Raw genomic sequence first — 15,005 nt, 5'->3', positions numbered from 1 at the left:
ACACACACACACACACACATACACAAACACACAATATCCACCCAGTCACTAACAGGTAAAGATATAACAAGTCCAAAGGATGAATGAGTATCCAGAGTTATACAATATATTATCTTCAATGCCCAGTTCTCAACAACAGCAACAAAGTCATGAGATAGGCAAAAAAGTATAACCCTTACAACAGAAAATCAGCAGACAACACAAACTGCCTGTGGAGCAATCATATATTGGATTTAACAGAAAATACTTAAAAATAATCATGATAAATGTGTTCACAGAACTAAAGGAAACAAGGATTAAATAAGTAAAGGAAGGTATGAATACCATGTTATGAAATAGAGACTATCAATGAAGAGAAAGTATGCAGAAACAAACGAAATTCTGTAATTGAAAATTACAACTGAAATTAAAAAATCACTGCAGAAGCTCAACTGTACATTTAAACTGACAGAAGGAAGATCAGTGAATTTCAAGTTATATCAACAGAGAATATGCAGTCCAAAGGATGAAGAAAAAAAAAAGAATAAGAAATGCACAGATCCTCAGAAAAATAAAGACAGCACTAAGTGCATTAGCATGTGCATATGGGAGTACCAGGAAAACACCTTTCGGATAAAAGACTTGTATAAAAAAGATCCAAATTGTTTGTTGCTAAAAAATGAACAAAGAGCACACAAACAATCCAATAAAAATTGGGCAAAAGGTCTGAACAACCATTTTACCAAAGGAGAAATACAGATGGTAAATAAGCATATGAAAAATGCTCCACATTATTTGCAATAGAGAATTGCAAATTAAAACAATAATGACATAGGTAAAAGAATGGCTAAAATTAAAAAAAAATACCTGTTGCTGGCAGGAATATGATAGGAACACAGGCACCTACCCTCACTCTGGCAGCTGTCGGGGCCTAGAAGCAATGACATTGCAGAAACAACACACCTATGGCCCAGATNATACCTGTTGCTGGCAGGAATATGATAGGAACACAGGCACATACCCTCACTCTGGCAGCTGTCGGGGCCTAGAAGCAATGACATTGCAGAAACAACACACCTATGGCCCAGATCTTGGTTCTTAATACCATTTTCAAGTCAAAGGAATTAGATCTACTTGCAGAAATAGCAGTTTCAGTGACTAGGGCAAGAAATAAATATGCAAGATGAGCCTGGAGCATCTTGTAATGCCAGAAAGTTAAAAAAAATAATAGTGAAACAACAAACAAACACAACCCCACCCTGCATACAATGATGGATGTATGTCAAAGGGACACAGGAGCCAATGGAAACAGCTCCCAGTGGCCAAAGCCAGAATGATTTGAGCAGCAAAATTAATAAAGTAGTGTTTAATTATATCAAAGTATAGAATAAATATCTGTGATTCTCTACCAATGTAAATAGAGGACGAATATATAAAAAGTGAGGTGAATGGAGAAATCTTCCATGCAGAAGAATTCCAATTTTTATAGATACTTTGCCCCAGGGAGATGGCCCATTTCTTTCCTCTCTGTAAATGTGGGCTGTGGGTAGTGACTTCCTTAGGAGAACACAGTAAGAAAAGGTGGAGACAGAGCAACTACACTATGGAGAAACCTGGCCAACACTATGTCAGCCACATGGTCAAGGTCAACATCAAGAGTTACAATTTATGAGGACAGTATTTGCCACTCATAGGATGTGATGAAAATGGTGATTTACCTTGGCGGCCTTTCTCCTCAAAAGCTATCCCTCCAGTCTAATGATGAAAAAAACATCAGAAGAATCCCAATTGAGGACATTCCACAAAATACCTGATTGACACTCCTCAAAACTTACCAAGGACATCAAAAACAAGGACTGTCTGAAAAACTATCACAGACAGCAGATGACTGAAGGGATATGACAACTAAATATAAACTGATAGGCTGAACATGGATCTGGATGGAAGGACATTAGGTTAAACTCTGGAAATCTGAGTCAAGTATGAATTTCACTTCATCGTCATGTATCAGTATTGGCTCCTTATTTATAACAAAGCTACCCTACCAATGTAGGATATTAATGACATGGGAAAATGGGTGTGCCATATATGGGAATTCTCAATACTATCTTTATTATTTTCTATAAATCCAAAACTGTTTGAAAAATTTTTAGAATATTTACTGAGAACTCTTTGAGATAAAGTTCTTGTTTCTCAGAATGAAGCCAGAAAACACTTGGGAAAAGCAATCACCAGTTTTCTGCTTCCAATGATATTAATTGATTCAAATACTTATTGTCATCGGATGCTAAAACTGTTGATGAAAAATTATTAGGGAACAAGAAATTCACATGGAGTCAATGTACCACCCTAGAGATTAGATTTTAATAACAAGGAAACAAGTTATCTTTATAGTAGGAAGAGCTGATGGAACCACTTTAATGAAGTGATCAGCGAACAGCATCATTTAACAAGACAAACTAGTGTGATAGGCCTCATGATGGGTAAAGAAGAACAAGCACACCCTTGATTGCTGAATTATTTAATTTCAATCTTCTCACGAGGAAACATCAGAAAAATAGAGATGGTGGGGTATTTTACATGATGTCTGACACAAATATTTAAAAACTTTAAATGTCATGAAGGAAAAAAAGCAAGAAGTGTCTTCTAGATTACAGGAGACTAAAGAATGATAATAAAGTAAATAGTGGCCTTTAATTGAATTCTTGGTGAAAAAATAAATTGCTAAGAAGGACAATTTGGGGAAAATTGGGAAAATTTTTAATGTGAACATCATGTTAGGTAATGTGAAAGTTCCTGGGGATAATAATGATATGACAGGAATGTCTGGGTGGCTCAGTCATTAAGTGTCTGCCTTCAGCTCAGATCATGATCCTGCCATCCAGAGATCAAGCCTCAGGCACCTAGGGCTCCCTGCTCAGCGGNTCCAGAGATCAAGCCTCAGGCACCTAGGGCTCCCTGCTCAGCGGGGAGCCTGCATTTCCCTCTCCCTCTCTCTCTCCTCCACCCAATCCTGCACTCTCTCTGTCACTCTCAAATAAATAATTACAACCTTTAAAACATGATATGACAATGTCGGAAATGTCTTTGTTCTTTTGAGATATATGTTGATGAATTTATGGGTAAACTGTCATAATTTCAAATGTATGTACATACACATGTACATATATGTATTAAATATGTATATATACACATTTGCAGATTATTGGGCAAATGTGGTGAAATTTAACTATTAATAATCTTGATTTTTAAAAATTCATGGGTATTCTCTCAACATTTCTGTAGGCTTGAATTTTTCAAAATAAATCTGGACAAAAATGTCATTGGTTCACATTTTTCAACTCTCTTTCCTATATTTCTGCCCACTTTACAGCTTAGATTCTTGAAAGTTTTCCTCTCTTGCTGCATTCATTTCTCTATGTTGTGTATAATATGACTTAGTGGTTAAGAACATGCATTTTGGATTTGATCCAAGTGTTCCGCCTTAAAATTCTGTGGACAAATTATAAAACCTGTTTGTCCCCATTTTTTCAGTGGCATTATAGAAAATTAAAATATAAAAATAAGGGTAAAAAAGGCAATAGATATGCTGAGACTACTCATACTGAGTATGAGTACTGGATACTGAGGAAAAGTTTTCGAAAGCTAAAAAGGTGTGTGAGAATTAATTTAAAAAAGAGCAGAAAATGAAAGATGAGGCAAGAGACATGAATGTATCAGTTAATATTTATTCAGTTGCAATGAAAGCATTTTTTTCCTAACAAGTTTAACAGTCAGACGATCTATTGGATTTTAAAACGAGAAGGGATGATTAATTCCAGGGACACTGGGTCTGTTTCTCTGCGATTCCCTCAGCTATGACCTCCTCTGTGTGTTGACTTCATCTCCAGGATGGTTTCTCTTTTGATGGCAAAATGGTTGTAGANCTTTGATGGCAAAATGTTTGTAGACTGTGCCAGACTTCCTATCCACACAGCATGACATTCAGAGGAAGAAAGACTACCTTTTTTGTGGCTCTCTTTTAAAATAAAGGAAATATATATCCCAGAAACTTCCATAGATTTACCTCTTTTGTCTCATTGGCCCAAATAAGTCACAGACTCTTCCCTTAACAGACCTGTAGGCTTCAGTGTTACAAAGGTTTGGAAGTGGGTGGTGCAGAAATACATAAACAGAATATGTGGTACCCCGGGAAAAGGGAAAGCGATCAACGCATGTGAATCGGACAACTAAAAATATCCCCTAAAATAGAGAGTTGTACAAAGGAACTGCATTCATCTAATCCGGTATCTGGACTCCTTTACACTCTTAAAAAAAGTGTTATATGCAACTAATGAATCATCGAACCTTGCATCAGAAACCAGGGATGTACTGTATGGTGACTAACATAATGTAATAAAAAAAATTAAAAAAAATAAGAAGGTCACTGTGAAAAAAAAAGTGTTTAGGACCCTGTAGAGCTTTGTGTGTGTGGGTGATATCTAACAGTATTTGCAATATTAGAAATTAAAACCAAGAAATTAAAAATATTCTTGATTTGTTTAAAAATAGCAAACGTTTATATATTAAGTTAATTACATAAAATATATTAAAGGAAATGGCTAGTGAATGGCCAAATGTGTCAAATACGTTTTTCGGTATTTATCAAGGATAAATTTTTAAGTATTAGTGATAGGAAATCGGTTATAACTAGGTTGTTACTCACAGGAAGAAGATAGGCCTTCATTTTATTATCCAGTAGTTACAGTTTACTGTTTTTTCTTTAAAATGTTGCTTATTTCTGTGCACTCCTCTCTTGTTATCCTCCAGTGTCAGCTCTCATCATCTAACATAGGAATTCTTGAGGTTAGCCTCATTGCTTCCAGCTTCATTACTATCAATTGCCAGATTAGTTTTCTGAAAAATGCAATCATATTACCTGGTTCTAGGAAGAATTCGGTGTCTGATGTCTCTGGTATAAATTCAGATTCCTTAGGGTGACATTTAAGATTCTCAGTAACTTGAACCCCTTTCACCCTTATTTCCCATATTTGGCAACAGCTCTTAACAACAGTTTTGTGGGCTTTCTTACTCTGTCCATGGTTCACCTCCTTCACCTCAGTTCCCAGTGTCACACTTATTTCCATACACACTGACTCTGGTCATACTCATTCCTTTTTTCCTCTGAACATCAATTTTAAAAATCATTTTTAAGGCAGAACTTACTTCTGAAGCTTCGTAAGGACTAAATACCCCAGGTGACAAGGCTCTCCATTTTCTGAACTCCCAAGTAGTATTGATACAAATACTAGCTCAATCTGAATCACCTGGATGAACCTGAGCAAGCTTCTCAACGTTTCAAAGTATGAGTTCTTTACTGTGAAAATGCGTGAAAAATCATGTCTGCCCATTTGGTAGGTAATATATATGAAATGTCGAGCTTTTTGCCTTGCAGATAACATGTTCTCAGTAAACTATTTTTTTCTTTCATATTTGCATATGTAAGTGATCAATAAATATTTGTTGTTTAGGTATTTAGAATTTTCATTATTTTGTGCCTCATTTATGCTTTAAAGCATCTCCAACTTTTTGTTAATGCTGTGAATATATCAGTAATTTACACTGGAGTCAGTACAGGTTGGTGGAATTCCTAGTAACAAACAAGATAAGTAATATCAGAGAGAAAAACCCCCTCACTTAGTTTAATGTATTCAGGTTTGCACTTCATTTTTGATGGACACCTAATCAAACTATATGAAAATATTCAAATCCATTGATTCCAGTATAAATAACATCTGTTTCAACTACTGATTGATAAATCACCAGTAAACAGATGCTCTATTTCAGAGAATGTGATAGTAAAATTGACTAACACTACAGGTGAAGATAGTCTTTTTTTATTACACATTTTTTATTTTATTCTTTTCTTGTTTTTAATATTTTTTAGTTGTAGTAAAGGGTATACACCAAAATTTCCCCTTTTAAGGTTGAAAATATTCTTGATTTGAGAATATATATTCTCTGTTAATTAATGTTCAACTATACTAACTTGTATAAACTCAAAAAAAATTAAGAATCAAATATATACTGTTTACTCCTGGCAGATGATGTTGTTTAAGAAGGGATTAATTCTTCAGAACCTGGAATATGCGAGAGGTTGTAAGACTATGCTTTGGAATTCCAGAAATTTGTCAACAATATTAAATGGAGGTGACCTTTATATATACTGACTTCTATTCCTAGTATTTGTTGTATTTTCTGAAAATAGTAACTCATTACACTTTGAAACAATTAGTTAATAGTTTAGCTAATCTCTTTGTGACATGGTTTCTGACCTCAAGAAAAATTATTTAGTTCGTTCTTGCTGGGAGCTAGTAGCTTAGATTTGGGAATACTTTGCAGCAGAATGTATCCTTGCTGACCTTATTTATTTGACCCCTATACTATCATGTTTTAGTAATGGAATGTTTTATGTACAAAGTGGTCATTTTCTACTTTCTCAATATTCCATGATTTTGAAAAACAATTTATCAAATTTAAGTTAATATCCCACAGGGGATGATTTTTTTTTAGAATGTTATAAAATTTTCTTTATATTTTTTTTCATAGCATTAATTACTTCCTTATTTCTTAGACTATAAATTAAAGGGTTTAATAAAGGGATTACTAGAGTATAAAAAACAGCAACAGGTAAATCTTTACCATCGTCTTTACCTGAATGTGGTCGAACATACACAAAGAGAAGAGAACCATAGAATATTGAAACAGAGAGAAAGTGGGATGCACAAGTAGATAAGGCTTTGCCTCTTCCCTCTTTGGATTTCATATTGAAAATCATGAAAAGGATGCAGAGATAAGAGATTATGACTATGATAATAGAGAAGACTTGAACTGAACCTGAGAAGATAAATATCATCAATTCATTGATATAAGGGTCAACACAGGACAGTCTGTATAATGGAAGAACATCACAAAAGAAGTGATTAATTTGATTTGACCCACAGAAAGTTAACCTAAAGAGAAACCCTATATGAATCATGGAATGCAGGTTTCCAGCTATGTAGGCCCCTGTGGTCATCTGAATGCAGAGTTTCTTTGACATCATGGTGTGGTACTGCAGTGGGCTGCATATGGCCACATAGCGATCATAGGCCATTGCTGCCAAAAGAAAGCAGTCTGCAGTTTCAGCAAGGCAGAGAAAATAAAACTGTGCCATGCATTCATAAAGGGAAATCCTCCTGTCCTTAGAAAAGAAGTTCTCTAACATCTTTGGTGTAATGGCACAGGAACAACAGGAATCCATTAGAGCCAGGTTGCCCAGAAAGATGTACATTGGTGTGTGAAGATGACGCTCCATAAAAATCAATGCCACCAGGCCAAGATTCCCCACCATGGTGATCACATAGATAGTAAGAAACACCACAAACAGAAGGCTCTTCAACTCTGGGTGATCTGTAAATCCTATGAGGATAAATTATTCAGTTGTCAAGGCGTAGTTACCCTCAGTCATATCCACCTCCTCTGTTGAGATAGGAATTCTGGGGAGACAAGATTCTGATTTAGAGTGTGTATAATTTTCCTTCCAAATTTTTCTTTTTACAACAAAGAGAGGAGCGTCTTCAAACTTCCCTTACTATCTCTGGATACAGGCACACAAACCACTAGGAAATATTCATTCCTCTAAAATGTCAGCTTTATAACCTCAACTCTGAAAATCAGCATTCCCGTGAATATTTTTATAATTCCAAGAAGAACGCTTAAAGTGGGAAAGGTTGGTCTTTATGAATTTATGCATAAATAGTGTACAAATCTATCATAGCCATATTTGGTTCATTGTTGACAAAAAATTTCAGCATCATTTTTTGGTTTAAAGATCCATAAATAAATTTATAATCAATTTTCATATATACACATTTTTTAACTGAACAAAATGTTTTCATATACTGTCCCAGTGGAGTGAATGCTTGAAAACAGCATACAAGAGGTATGTTAAATTTACATCTTATGAATGAAGATCTTGAAGGATTAAGAATAAGACTTTCATGTTTAAAGAAATTTAGTTTGGATATCCAAGGAAATAAATATCTATATATAATCACTTATCCCTTTTCCTGGTATTATATCCATTTCTATAAACTGATTTTGTCCATGTCATTATTCCTGTTGGTTTGCCTAGATTTCTAAATCCTCTCCCTTTACATAAAGCATAGTTTACATATAATGCTACTTAAGAAAGTTTTAACTAAATGCCCCAGACCACAGTGATTTTCACTTTCTGCATCCTCAAGCATATCCTATATACCCAGCACAATCTAGAATTACTTCTGTATAAGCTACATGGCTTTATATATATATATATATATACATGCAGTTTCCTTATTAGAATTGCAGACATTTGAATTTAGCTATGACTTATAGTTCTTATAAGAGTTGTTTAATGCTGTGGGGGGGGGGAAGTATTGATTCCGTCCTAGCTTCAAAGACCTGAGATAGGTGAACTTTTTGTCGATATACTACCCCTGATACTTAGTGACCTCTTCGGTTTCTGCAAACTGAGAGTGATAATTTTGAAGATGAGCCTAAAAAGGAAATTCTTCAAAATTTATCATTAAAAGAATTATGTATCATTCTCTTAATTGAATTGACCCGTCTACTTCTGTCCTGTTTCCTAAGAAATTTATATGAGATTTTCTGAAGTATATCACAGTAGTCTAAAAGCTAATAAAACTAAGTTTGGCTGTGTTGTTTAGTTTTATAACACTTAGAAAAAGAGAAAAAAAATTTTTTTAAGATTTTATTTTTATTTGACAGAGAGAGATACAGCCAGCAAGAGAGGGAACACAAGCAGGGGGAGTGGGAGAGGAAGAAGCAGGCTCCTAGTGTAGGATCCTGATGTGGGGCTCGATCCCAGAATGCTGGGATCACGCCCTGTGCCGAAGGCAGATGCTTAATGACTACACCACCCAGGTGCCCCTGAAAAAGAGGGAAATCTTAACTCTTATTATGATTTTTGTGATGGTGTACCTGGGTGGCTCAGATGTTTAAGCGTCTTCCTTTGGCTCAGGTCATGATTCTCCAGATCCTGGGATTGAGCCCCATGTTTGGGTCCCAGCTCTCTGTGAGTCTGCTTCTCTCTCTCCTTCTTCCTCTCCCCTTTTTGTGCTCTCTCTGTGTTTCTTTCTCTTACTCTCTCTCTTTCAAATGAATAAATTTAAAGAAATCTTTAAAAAAATATGATTTTTGAGAACAAATTTTGTTTTCCCTCAAAGGCTATCTTCTATCATTACTTAGTGATCCATTAGGATTATATTGTCCAATGTGTCTAATTATGTAAATTTTATGGTGTAGTGGGTTTATTTTTCCATAATCCAAACATCACAATATAGGCACAGGCTGAACGTTTTATTTTCTTGTTTTAAAATATTAAAAATGACATTTAATTATTCAGCTATGTTAGAAATAACGTTCAATGTACTTGCCTGAATGATTTAACAGAGTTAAGCTGCATTCTTACCTGTATATTTTGAAAATTTACCTTATCATCAGAAAAGGTCAGCATGAACTGAGTTTCAATCTCACGCTAATTTTACATAGTCTTCAACTGTGAAAAGAACTAGAAAAGTGAAAAGTTGAAATCTGAGAACAATGAAAAAATGCTAAGTAATTCAGATAAATAGATATTTATGGGTGATCATAATAAAAATAAATTTGAATACTTCCTTTACATGAATACTCTGAGAAGAGTCTTATAACATCACAGTCCTTTTTTTTTTTAATGGTGTTAAGTTTCATAGAATTTCAGAATATAAATTTTGGTCTCAAAAACATTTGGGATTAAAAGAATGAAAGTTCAGGAGACTACTAATAGGTCAGCGTGAATAATTATATTCCTTACAATGCAGAGTTAAAGTTTTCCATCAAATGCTTATGGGACTTCCCTACAATGACATCAGTGTATTTCTATGGGGAGAGTCGGTTCATAAAACATATTAACTATGTGACATAATTAAAGATGACCTGTGAGACAATGAGGATAAAGTAAATGACCTTCACTAAAGTCACTAAAGTCATTTAATGATCATCTTGCTGATTCATAGGTAACTGACATTATTTTTACAATTCTGTTCATTATCCTGTGCATAAAATGTAAAATGAGCAGAAGTCTCAGGTTGGTTTGGACAGTTACTGGAGAGATTAATATGGTTTATGAAAGATGATTAGCACTTAGAGAAGAGACCAAAATGTGTGGTAGGTTTAGCTAGGCTCATCAACTCCTTCACTCTGAGTTGAATTTGTTCCCATGTATTGCAAAGCACTCATGGAAACTTTGTTGTTACCATTGATCCCCACCTACGATTTACTGAGTTGTTCTCTGTTCTTTTCAGTTCACCCCAATTCCTTTATCTTTCTTACCCTGTTTTCCCCCTTCACTCCACTAATCATATAAATATATTGTATATTTAATAAAATTTAATTTAATAAAAATACTTTATACAGACTATGTCTCTAATCAGTCACTTGATTCTCACTGCTACCATTAGCTGTAGACATAAGAGGGAAGGGGTTTCTCTGTTATGTTCATTCCTTCATTTCTAAGATCTTGAGCAGTAGTACTTTATAGTACTTAACACATATTTCTTGAATGAATAAACAAAAATGATACTCCACTACCTAGGAATTTGCAATGTTCTCTTATGAGTTTCAAACCAAATCCATTTTTCTTTTTTTTTTAGGGTTTTTGTTTTTCGTTTTGTTTTTGGTGGTTGTTGTTGCTGTTGGTTTTTTTTAGGTTTTATTTATTTATTTGAGAGAGAGAGAGTGAGAGAGAGGGAAGGAATAGGGGGAGGGGCAGGAGTGGAGAAGCTGACTCACCGCTGAGCACAGAGCTGGACATGGGGTTCTGGGGCTCCATACCAGGACTCCAAGATCAAGACCTGAGCTGAAGGCAGACGCCTCACTGACTGAGCCACCCAGGTACCCCTAAATGCAATTTCCTTATTTTGGTATTTCAAATGCTCCACTATCAGCCTGTCTCTTATCTATCACTTTACTTTCTTCCTTTTGCCTCAGGGCACTTGGCCTTGTGCATCCCTTCACTGCCCCTCTGTGCAGTTGCTTCAGCTAATTTCCTTATAATGTTTCCCTCATTTGAAACTCCTTCTCTCTTTCCTTATATCTCAATACTATTCATCCTTGAGCTCAAATCACATCTCCACCATGAGGACTTTCTTAAGTCCTTTAAATAGAATTGTTTTTTTTTCTTTTTCTGATTTACATGGTTCTTAACTGCTTTTATAATGCATTCCCACTGTATCAAGTGTGACTCATGTGTCTTGACTGTAAAAGTCTTGACTAAATATTAAGTCACCAATTATGTCATACATCTTTTGAGCACCTGACAACAAACTGAGCTAGATCCTCGATACATGCCGCATTAATTGCTAAAATTTCCATTCTGTTTAACTTTCATCAAGTACTTTCAATATGCAGGGTATTGGAAATGCAATGGGAAGCGTGGGCACAGGATGTGAAAATGGTGGGGATAAGTTCTTAGTTTTTATATATGGCTCCTGACAAAAAGCTCATCATCTAATGGGGAGAAACAAAGGCACTTACATTGACAACTAGTGTACATTTTAGGCTGTAATATAAAAAAGTGTAAACATGTTATATAAAAATATAGTGAGGGAAGTGTATGGTGACCTGGAGGAGGAAAGAAAGGTCTCCCAGTGGAAATATAATTTCAGGTAACTTTACAGGATAAGCAGGATAATGATTGGTGAAGAACATGGGGAAAAGCAGTAGACAGAGGAAACCATGTGTAAAAGCCTGGAATCTTTAAGGAGACAGACTTATTTTTTTTTAAAAAAGGACAGTCAACTAGAGTGGCTGAAACTCACTCATACATGATAGAAGGAGACACAACAGGTTATATAAAAAGAATGCGAAAATATACTGTATGGTGACTAACATAACATAATAAAAATTATTATTAAAAAATGGGAAAATAGATTGGAAATTGCCCTATTTGATTCCTTTCCCTGTTCTGTCAATTCACTAAAACCCTCTCTCTCCAAGGCCACTACTTTAAATGAAAACCCCAAAGAATATTTAATTATTTTCCTAACCAAGTGTAGTGTTTGGTACTATTAAATTCTTCTCTGGCTTCTTATGGTAACCCTCTCTGCTTCTGGCTTCTTGATTGTTCCATCTCAGTCTTTACGCTGGGTCATGTTTCTCTCTTTGCCCTTAATGATGCTTCTTTCTGATGGTATCCTTGACCTTCCTCTTCTTTCATTCTAGAGTTTTCCTCATATTATCTCATCTACTCTTGTGTTTTCAACTATCTTTCAGCTGCTGATGGCTTCGCTAGAGGAGATATTTCAAATCATTTTGGTGTACATTCATATTAATAAGATCAATTTGTAGTATGTTCTCAATATATATATTCTCACTTACAAATTAGACAGATGCACCACTATACTAATATATTACATATTATAAAACATGAAAAGAGAAATTTAAAAGGAATTAGACTAAAGAAAGGGTATTAAAATTTTTAATTTTATGTAATAATACTATTAAAGCTTTGTTTACTCCCCGCTAACACTATTACTGATTAAATAATAATCTTATTCAGAAAAAAATGTGATATATGGCTTATTATTTAAATTGTAGCTTAGCACTATGATACAGCAATTCAAGCACTTGCTTGAATTTATTTGAAACATCTCTTAATATCCTACAAAGTTGAAAAGATACTATATACAGTTACATCTGCTCAAATGTGAGAAGAATGGAAGTTTTGAGTGGGTCTCAGAACAAGGGAGGGCTCTTCAGCAGGCCCACACTGACTCAGCAGGCCAATAGTATTAGAAATACCCGAATTAGAGTTTATGGAAATAAATTGGATATAGAATATCCAGTAGTAGAGTTTATGGAAAACTCTGATAGGAGAATCATACATATGCTCATCTGTTTCTGAGCAAGACTTTGCTCTCTGCAAGTGAATAAACTATGCAAAAAATCACTTCCTGCTCTGCTATAAACTCTGTTAGAGGAAGAGCTCCTAACTTTGGGACCATATGTGAACAAGAGGCCAGAATTGTTTTTGTGAGCTGAAATTTATCAGACTAAAAAGTATAAGATTGGGTGGGCCCAGGAGTAATTCACTAGAAGATGAAAGCGGCACATCCAAGGATCTGGCTGAGCAGAGTCTGAGAAAACAATAGGACCAAGACCTCTGTATCATCCTCCAATATTGCACTGACCTCTTGTCCTCATCTCACATGTCTGACCTCAATGGCCAGGTTGATTCTTAGATAGTCATCTTGGTATGTTGAGGCAAGCCAAGATGTATTGCTGATAAAGTCTACCTCTGCCCAGTGACTTTAAAAGGCAACAATAAGGGGAAATCCTCCCTTAGAGTAGTGGACTGATTACCTATATCCATTGTACAGAAAGAGAAGTGGTCCAAGGTGAGAATATAGAGATTCATAGTAGAGGTGAATAGCTTGGATGCTGGTCAGCAGTCTAGAGAGAGACAGATTAAAAGGACAGTGAGCAGAAAATCTTGAGGAAGAGGCATATGAATGTATATACTGAAATAGATATGAAGTGTGGAGTTCTTCATATTACATGTAAAGGAATACCAGAGAGAATCTACCATTGAAAAATACTAAACAACCAAGTACACAGAATGACAGACAGTTGAGTTATCCAGTTTTGTTCATCTGCTACCCCAGCACTGGCACCATGGGCACATGAATGAAGTGCTATAGTGGCTGGGATGGAGGCATGCATGTGCCTAATAGCATAGGCTCCAACTTTTCAAGGCTAATCCAGCTACTGCTCTTGACAGGTTGTAACTTGCCCAAAACAGAGATCATTTTGGAGCCCCCCCCAAGAGAACATCCAGTTTGCTGCTTTGAACCTCCTCCTTTCTGAAGGGGGTTGAAATTCATCTTCATTGGAATCAACATAATCCAGGTAAGGGGTCATCTTTCCAATCTATAAGGGCTCAATAAGAATTACTCTGTGAGGCTGGTACAATGGTGCATAATATTGCACTAGACTAAGAAATTTAGTTTGCAGTAAAGAAAGTCTGGTCTTGGGCAGTGATTGGCACACTGGTTCTATTTCATACCACCTGGAAGCTGCTGGCTTAAAGAGTTGATAAAATGGCCTTTGAAAGCTATAANACCTGGAAGCTGCTGGCTTAAAGAGTTGATAAAATGGCCTTTGAAAGCTATAATTGAGATGTGAGGACTCTGTGCTCCAGGGTGCACTCTCCTTTGGAAATCAGTGACCATTAGATGGTGTCATGTCTTCAGAATGTTGAATACCTCAATCTGGGACTTGTCAAGTGATCTGCTTGGGGAATTTGCAATCCTGTTCCCACATTCCTGAGCTGTATGGGTCTAGAGGTCCTGGTACTCAGAGGGGATGTGTTCTTGCCAGAGAATACAACAAGAATTCCATTATACAAAAAGGTCCAGCTGCCAGCCAGTCACTTTAAATTCCTTTTTCCAAGAGACCAACAGGCAAGGAAAGGAGTCCACAAGGATTACAGGGGAAATTGACTGTTACCAGGAAGAGATAAGGCTGATATTATGCAATGGGAGCAGGAAAAAATATGTTTGGCATCAGGTGGTCCCTAGGTATCTGTTGGTATTCCCTTGCTCAACAGTAAATAGACAAATTCATCCACTGGAACTGAAAAGAGCATTGTGTTGAAAGGCTCAGATTCCCTGGGGATCTGATTCCATATCACCCCAATATTTTACTCACCTGGACCGGTAGAGGTATTAGGCAAAGTTGAAGGGAATCAAAAGGAAGTAGAAGATGAGTATTAGCGTAATCATGAGCCTAGCTGTAACAGTGGGAACTGCAGGTGTCCCATTAACCTTCATCTTGTAAGATTCTCCAGGTCAAGAGAAAGACCCAAATCGTGGTGTGGCTTTCCCTAGAAATTAATATAAGAAATAAGTAGCTATGAACAGTATAAAAGTAATGGATCTATGGTTCACAGCCAAGATCCCTAGCAA

The 15,005-nt window shown here is 35.9% G+C and overlaps 1 protein-coding gene across 1 annotated transcript; it reads right to left on the bottom strand.

Annotated features, from left to right (window-relative positions):
• Positions 1-6,535: 6,535 nt before the first annotated feature.
• On the bottom strand, positions 6,536-7,468 carry LOC100470151 (olfactory receptor 5K1). The gene is given in 1 exon segment (XM_019793613.2): positions 6,536-7,468. A coding segment is annotated over 1 exon segment (933 nt).
• Between the last annotated feature and the right edge of the window lie 7,537 nt (positions 7,469-15,005).

The sequence above is a fragment of the Ailuropoda melanoleuca genome, chromosome 1 (genome assembly GCF_002007445.2).
Source record: "Ailuropoda melanoleuca isolate Jingjing chromosome 1, ASM200744v2, whole genome shotgun sequence".
NCBI lineage: Eukaryota > Metazoa > Chordata > Mammalia > Carnivora > Ursidae > Ailuropoda > Ailuropoda melanoleuca.
The sequence above is the reverse complement of the archived record's forward strand: the minus strand, read 5'-3'. Positions and strand labels throughout refer to the sequence as shown.